The 7,134-nt window shown below is 34.1% G+C and overlaps 1 protein-coding gene across 2 annotated transcripts; it reads left to right on the top strand.

The window, feature by feature from the left end:
- The first annotated feature begins 298 nt into the window (after positions 1 to 298).
- Positions 299 to 4,683, top strand: Arl4 (ADP ribosylation factor-like 4). 2 transcript variants are annotated; one of them, XM_065305628.1, is made up of 2 exons: positions 299 to 1,170; positions 2,517 to 4,683. In XM_065305628.1, exons 1-2 carry the CDS (start codon positions 557 to 559, stop codon positions 2,530 to 2,532), a joined length of 630 nt encoding a protein of 209 aa, XP_065161700.1. In that variant the 5' UTR covers positions 299 to 556; the 3' UTR covers positions 2,533 to 4,683. The 2 variants fall into 2 exon arrangements, with proteins under 2 accessions (XP_065161700.1, XP_065161701.1); XM_065305629.1 differs by having other exon boundaries at positions 1,454 to 4,683.
- Positions 4,684 to 7,134: the final 2,451 nt, after the last annotated feature.

Here is a 7,134-nt window from a genome sequence, read left to right as displayed (position 1 = left end):
TTAATACAATCGTTACGAATCACGCTTTGTTGCTCCTGGCTACGCCACTTTACTTTTAGGCAGTGCGAGGTATTTCCTAATTCGGTTGAAGTTCACTAAGCAAGACAAACATTGTTCTGCTATATTGCCCTTGCTATATGTAGAATGGAGTGGAGTATCTTGCATGCGTAGCAGGTGTAATTAAGTAAATTGTTCAGTGTGGAGCAACGCTAGCTTTGTAATAAATACCAGCAATATGCGCAAATATTACATCATATTTCTTGCGGATGAAGTAACAATAGTTTCTTTTTTGTTACAGAAGGAACACATGGACATATCATCCGTACCATCGTCCTTTTGAGGAACTAAACTACAACGATTTCGAATAAACGTGTGCGATGACACATCAAGTGACTGTGTGCGCCAAGCTTAAATCAATTGTAACAAATCTAAGAAACTTTCCTTGTAAAACAATGTGAATGGTGTCATAGAACCCTCCTTTCCTTCAACGGTGATCTGGCCGTCTATTGATTCTAAATAGTCTCTAAAAATTCCAAATAAACGCAAGTGTCTCTAAATGGGTGCCAACATGGCCAAGAATACGTCCCTCTTGGACGCGCTGCCGTCCGGCCAAGGAACGCTGCACGTCGTCATGCTTGGCCTTGACTCGGCCGGCAAGACGACAGCACTGTACCGACTCAAATTCGACCAGTATCTCAACACCGTGCCGACGATAGGCTTCAACTGCGAGAAAGTAAAAGGGATGATCGGCAAGGCGAAAGGTATAAATTTCCTCGTCTGGGATGTGGGTGGGCAGGAGAAATTGCGTCCGCTGTGGAAGTCGTACACACGATGCACCGATGGTATCGTCTTTGTGCTGGACAGCGTCGACGTGGAGCGCATGGAGGAGGCGAAAATGGAACTGATACGCACCGTTAAGTCGCCGGAGAATTCGGGCGTGCCGATTTTGGTGCTCGCCAATAAACAAGATCTGCCTTCGGCGCGCGAACCCTGTGACCTGGAGAAACTGCTGGGGTTGACGGAGTTGGGCGGTGGTAGTTCTGGACATTTGTGGCACGTGCAGCCGGCGTGTGCGATCACCGGCGACGGCTTGCACGAAGGACTCGAAGTGTTGTATGAAATGATTCTCAAGAGACGGAAACTCGCGAAAATGACGAAGAAGAAAACTAGGTAAGAGTTTTAGGCATGCATGCTAAGTTGGAAACCAAATCAGGCTTAATTTATTGATTATGCATTAATTTAATGTAATCGAAACTTGCTGAAAGTTTCAAGTCACAAAATAAATTATTTTAATTTCGAAATTTTAAATGTTTTTCATACAATTCATAAATTCATTATGTTATTTTATGTTTGTTTTATACATTTCATGTAAAATCATCAAAATTAATTATTCATCAAATGGAACGTGAATGCGTTTGTGTCTCATGTTAGCTTTTTATTGTGTGCATTGCAGTTTTACCGCCTAATTCATCACCCATCAAGTCCTGCAAAATAACAACAGACAACCAATCAATATCAGCAAACATCAACAATTAATACGCACGCAATTCAATACGCACCACAATGTTGCAGCACATGATATCGACGGTTTAAATTTAAAACTCAAACAAAGAAAAGAAAAAAAAACAACGCAGAAAATAAAAACTCAAATTATTGTGCTTTCAAATTTTTATACGGACAATGAAAATGACAAAAGAACATCATTTATATATATTGCTCACTAGACGTGTACACGTGTAATTGTTAAAGATGCTTTACGAAGTAAGGCGACGTTAAATGTGTATCAACTCAATGTTTTTGCGAGAAGTACCATCCGTGATGACGTTTTCGATTTCAATTTGAATTGAGAATATCTAAATATTAACAAAATTTTACGATAAAATATTTATAATATTTTATTAAGATCGATATAGCATAAAAATATATAACAACTATAAATTAATCACCGTTGATTAATTAATTAGTCCATGATTGATAGTCACGATGAATTGAACAGTTTCATTCGTATTATCTATCTGTGAGCATGCACGATGAACACTAATGAGGTGCTTTAAGTGTATTACTTTTTGCTTGATTTTTGATATGATTAGCGAATAGATGAAATGCAGCAAACGGGCAAATACATTATACATTTGTAATTTGCACTAATCACAGCACTAATTGATGATTTCATGCTATAAATCGAATCGAACCGAAATTCACACACAAAACCATGTGATATTAATCAATTGAAATTTCAATGTTTTGATGTAAATAATGTAAAATATGCACGAAGCACACACATCTCTTGGAATCAATCGTAAATTAATCCGTAATTAAATCCATTGTTGAGTGTATAATCCACATTTTAAAAGTCTGATTTAAGTCGCGTTCGACTTTAAACATAATCTGTTTTTTATTGTTACGATTCTTGTTGCTGAAATTTGAAAGTAGGAAGTTTGAGAAGTGTACATATACGTAATTTGACAAATGAAAAGTAAATCCATTGTTAATGTGCATCTATTACTTATTATTAGCTGTTGCACTCACTGAAGATGATGGGATTTGAAAGCGACAGAAAAACAACGAGAAGCCGAGTAATTGTCGTTGATTCGCCAAAATTTAATCCACCCTACAAGAGACACGCACGAACAGTATTGATAGAGCCCCTCAATTGCCGACCATCTATTTATCTTATCGTAAAACGTGAAAAACGCCTTAGTTCATTATTGTATTCTTCATATAATGAACACCAAATCGTGTAAGCCGTACCGTACGCCAAGTCATAGCATTGTGTGTATTGTAGATCGAAAGATCGAAAGTGAAATCGTGTAATCTCTCTCAGTCATTTCTCACAATGCGATCGCCGTAATGTAACACGAATAGAAAGAATGTTGTGGTGGAAATTGCGCTCGAAGCACGCCGATGAACAAAGGTCATGCCCACGAAGAAAAAACAATAATTAATAGACTAAGACCTGCTAAGACTGAAGAACGAAGAGTGGATGACACGTCGGGCGAGTGCTCGAGCTCTGGAGAAGAATGAAAGTTCTCTCGGTGTAACGTGCGAACGTTTCGTAAGCTATTCTCATCGAACCAATAATTACTAAGAACAATAAAAGTGACACGGTGTTACAATTAAATTGATGATGATGTAGTGAGTGTGTGCTTTGCCAGCTTGTTTTCGAGATGAATGCATCGTGCGAAATCGTAATTGAATTCAATTGCATTGTAGTGCAGTGGAAATTTAAACGAGAAAATGTCCGATAATGAAAATTATTTCTCTAGAAACAGTTTTGATTGGTAGTAAAATTTTCTTCTGATGAATAATATCTATGTAGGTACATATTAATATAGAACACAAGAAAAGATTTTTTATTGGTTGTTTGAATATTTTGTGTTATTGTAGTCATACTCACTGGGGATGGAACCAAAGGATGTGATTGCTCAACGTATATGTTATAGAAAATACAATACCGAGAATGAAGGAGTAAGAATTTGTCATATTTTGATTTCTAATCAGTTTTTAACAGATACAGTGTATTGTATATTCTACTATGACGAAAAAATAGAAGAATGAAAGATATTTTAGGATATTATGAGTTGGGTTTTAAGAGTAATTGTTTATTTTGTCGTTAAACATGTATCTATTCAGTTCCATGCTATGTCATATAATTTAATTATTATCTTCGCAGTTTTATTATCGTTTTATTTTATTTTATTGTTTGCACGTTCACAGCATACGTACCTAGCGATATTATTTAGTAATCATAATTATTATTCCTTTGTGTCTGTTGTAAGTTGCAAATACTATTTTTTTATTTTATAAAAAGCAACCAGAGCAACACAATTAATAATAAGTTTCTTTACCAGAACCAAAGGTGCTCATCATGTTTTAATTTCTATTGCAAATTCTGTCATGTTAACTATTTTGATTTGATTTCATTCCTTTCATTTTTTATTATTATATAATGAGCAATTGTATCATTAGTTTAGTTTATTTTAGCGATTAAGATAATTGCGGGTGATATTTAATAACTAATTTGATTACAGATTAATTTGTGTTTGAGTTTTTGTTCGTATGGACTGTGAATGAATGTAATTTAAAAGGGAATAGAATTATAACGACTCTTTGATTTGGTCCATTGCCAAAAGCAGCTGAAATTGTCATTTGTTATAAGAGCAACTAAAATAGATTGGTAAATATTTATTATTAAACGAACTATGAGTGTAGTTTTACCAAAGGGTAAAATTCGGAGCGGAGCGGAATTATAAAGAGTATTGTAGTCAATTGGTTAACGAAACGTGCAAGTGCTAAAGTAGACGTTTGCGACTGTATATTGATGATTATATTGCAACAAATATTCGAATAGTTATCTATATGTTTACTCTGTCAGTCACAACACAACTATGATCAACATGTACGTAGCGATGCACTAATTTATCCGAATGTCGAATCAATCGCATTCAGCGTTCATTTATTCGAAAAAATATGAATGATTGCTTGCAATTGAGACTTGTAAATTGTGTTTGGTTTGTTTTGAGTTGGATAATGGAGGGACGATAAGATATTACCAATTACTATTGTTTTCTAAAATGTGACAATGAAAGAAAATCAGAATATAACAAATATTATATGATATATATTACAAAAAATATTATATGTACATTGAATAAAATGAATTATTGTTTTCTTTATATAAAACTATTTGTTGTATTATTATTGCTGTTATTGTGTATTTATTACTTGTATTTACAGTAATGACATCATTTTGGGTAAGTAATTTCGTTTTATTATGTTAATTTATATGATAAATACGAATCTGAGTTTGTTTGTTTTGTTTTCACATCAAAACTCCTCTACAAATATTAATAAATTTTGTTATAGAGATATTTTTGATCTGGGAAAAGCAAATAGGATAGTTTTTATTGCAAAAATATAATTTTAAGGGTGTAAAATAAGGGATGAAAGTTGGAATGAAGAATCAATCATAGATATAGCTATATAATTCAACTCGGGCCTGCTCTGAAGTGCATTATTAGCATTTCTCTTTTCTTCAATTTAAAATCGAGAATTTTATTGCCGAAGCCGGCTAATACCTAATAAGTTCAAGAAACAAGAAAGTAATTAGTTATGCTACTTTGTATTAAAACCTACGCGGACAAAAGCTATTTTATTTATAATTACGATATTCTGAATAAAAATATTTAATAACTAGAAATGGCAGAAATTAATTTAAATTTGTTAATTAATTTCAACTTGTAGCTATTCATAATAATATACTGCACATACGTGTGTAATGTATGTTAATGCTAATTTAACTATTGTTAGAACATTTTATTGCTATATTAAACGCTTTCAATTCAGCGAATAAATTTGCATTTATATTCTATTAAACTATTCTTACAGCGAGCTGTGCTTTCAACGAGCACAAGGCGTCATCATCTGACAATAGATTAATTAACATTAAAGTTACTGACCCAACCGAATGAATTTAAATTTACAAGCAACTTTTCATGTTCGCACTGAGTTATGAAAAGTTCCTGACGAAGATTGAACAATATTTCAATTAGAATTCAACAACGCATTCAATAAGTCACTGTGGACAAGCACGTCGTCAAAACTTCGAGTTCACTTTCTTCGTGCGTTTATCCATCAAGCACTGAATCATTGCGAGCGGCGTTCGTGCGTAACTCGTTAACATCTTTTCCATTTCTGAATTATTTCAATTAGAACAATACTGTGCCGCGCTGGCCAGCAGACGAAACAAACTGTAAATTGTACTCGTACGTAAGTATGCGCTGCACTTTTTCTAGCTGCTGGACATGTGTTAGTTGCTGCTGGATGAATCATACGAATATGAATTGCAAGATGAATTCGGATGGCAGCTGCAAGATTGACTTTCTGTCATGATTTCTTGAAAATGTGAAGAATTACTTTGTCATTCAAATGCTGAACGCAGAATGTTGTTTGTCTAACGATGGAATGTCGGGAGTGATGGATAAAAAATCGGCTAGACGCATAAAAAATTTAAATCAGAATTATGAATATACATGCGGCATAACGAAATAAATTACATTCCAAATTCTTTTGGGTTAAAAGTAATTCTATTATTTATTGATTGTGATAAATATTTTAAATGATTTTTTATTTGTATTCAAAAGAGTTTGTTGTTTCTTTTTGAATTCAAAGAAACTGCATCGTTGAGCAGATGGCAACAGTTTTACATTCACAAGAAGACCTTACAAATAGTGTCTCCGGATGTGACTGTAACACATTCGCATTTATACTATAAAGGACTAACCTTACACATCAGCACATGTTACAGTCGATTTCAATTATTCAAACATCACTTGCACAATCTATGACAAAGTGCAATACAATAAATCTCTGCAGACATGTTGCAAAACATTAACTTTTGCTCATGACGTAAGTTTTTTCTAAAGTAAAAAATATATGTTTCTGTTTGTTAAGATTTTTTACTTTTAAACTCCTAAACTAAACAATTTGTAGCAAGCATTGTGGAATTCGGTAGATGTTATAAAACATCATTATAACTGCAATAGCGCCCAGCTAAAGCAATTGTCCACGTTCCATCATGGCTTCTACGCTGACGTAACTAGACAAAGTATAGCACGTAGCAACGACGATCTTATCCCGGCGGATCTGATGCCTGGAGGCATCAACAAAACTTATCTCTCGTCTAGCCTTCCAGCTTCTTGGAAAGTGCACAAACTCAACGCTACAATCGCACCTTGCGAGTACCCACCGCCTGTCTTTATACAATGATATAGGTAAGGCCATTTTGTATTATGTATCGTGGAAGTATCTTGTGTGCCGTTCGTTTTGACACGGCTTCTCACCAATCATAACTATGTTTTGTTTTATTGGATGTTCCTGCAATACTAACAGTTTATATTTTTATTTCTAGCAGAAAATATAGGGTGAGGGTTCTAAATATAACACTCGGAATGAAATGAGAAAGTTAATGATATTTAGAGTAAAATATTGCAGGAAGCAGACAAGTTTCAAACTGTTGATTATACAGATGTTACACACGTGTTTTCTCCGATGCACCGATTGCAATGCAGGGATTTCTCAAAATAAATAAATAATCAAATGTTTATTACGAGTAGTAGATCAATTTATTTATGA

The sequence above is a fragment of the Atheta coriaria genome, unplaced genomic scaffold, assembly GCF_025399875.1.
Source record: "Atheta coriaria isolate IRGN ID8LTWV9N9 unplaced genomic scaffold, Caltech_Dcor_3.1 hic_scaffold_6_pilon, whole genome shotgun sequence".
NCBI lineage: Eukaryota > Metazoa > Arthropoda > Insecta > Coleoptera > Staphylinidae > Dalotia > Dalotia coriaria.
The sequence above is the reverse complement of the archived record's forward strand: the minus strand, read 5'-3'. Positions and strand labels throughout refer to the sequence as shown.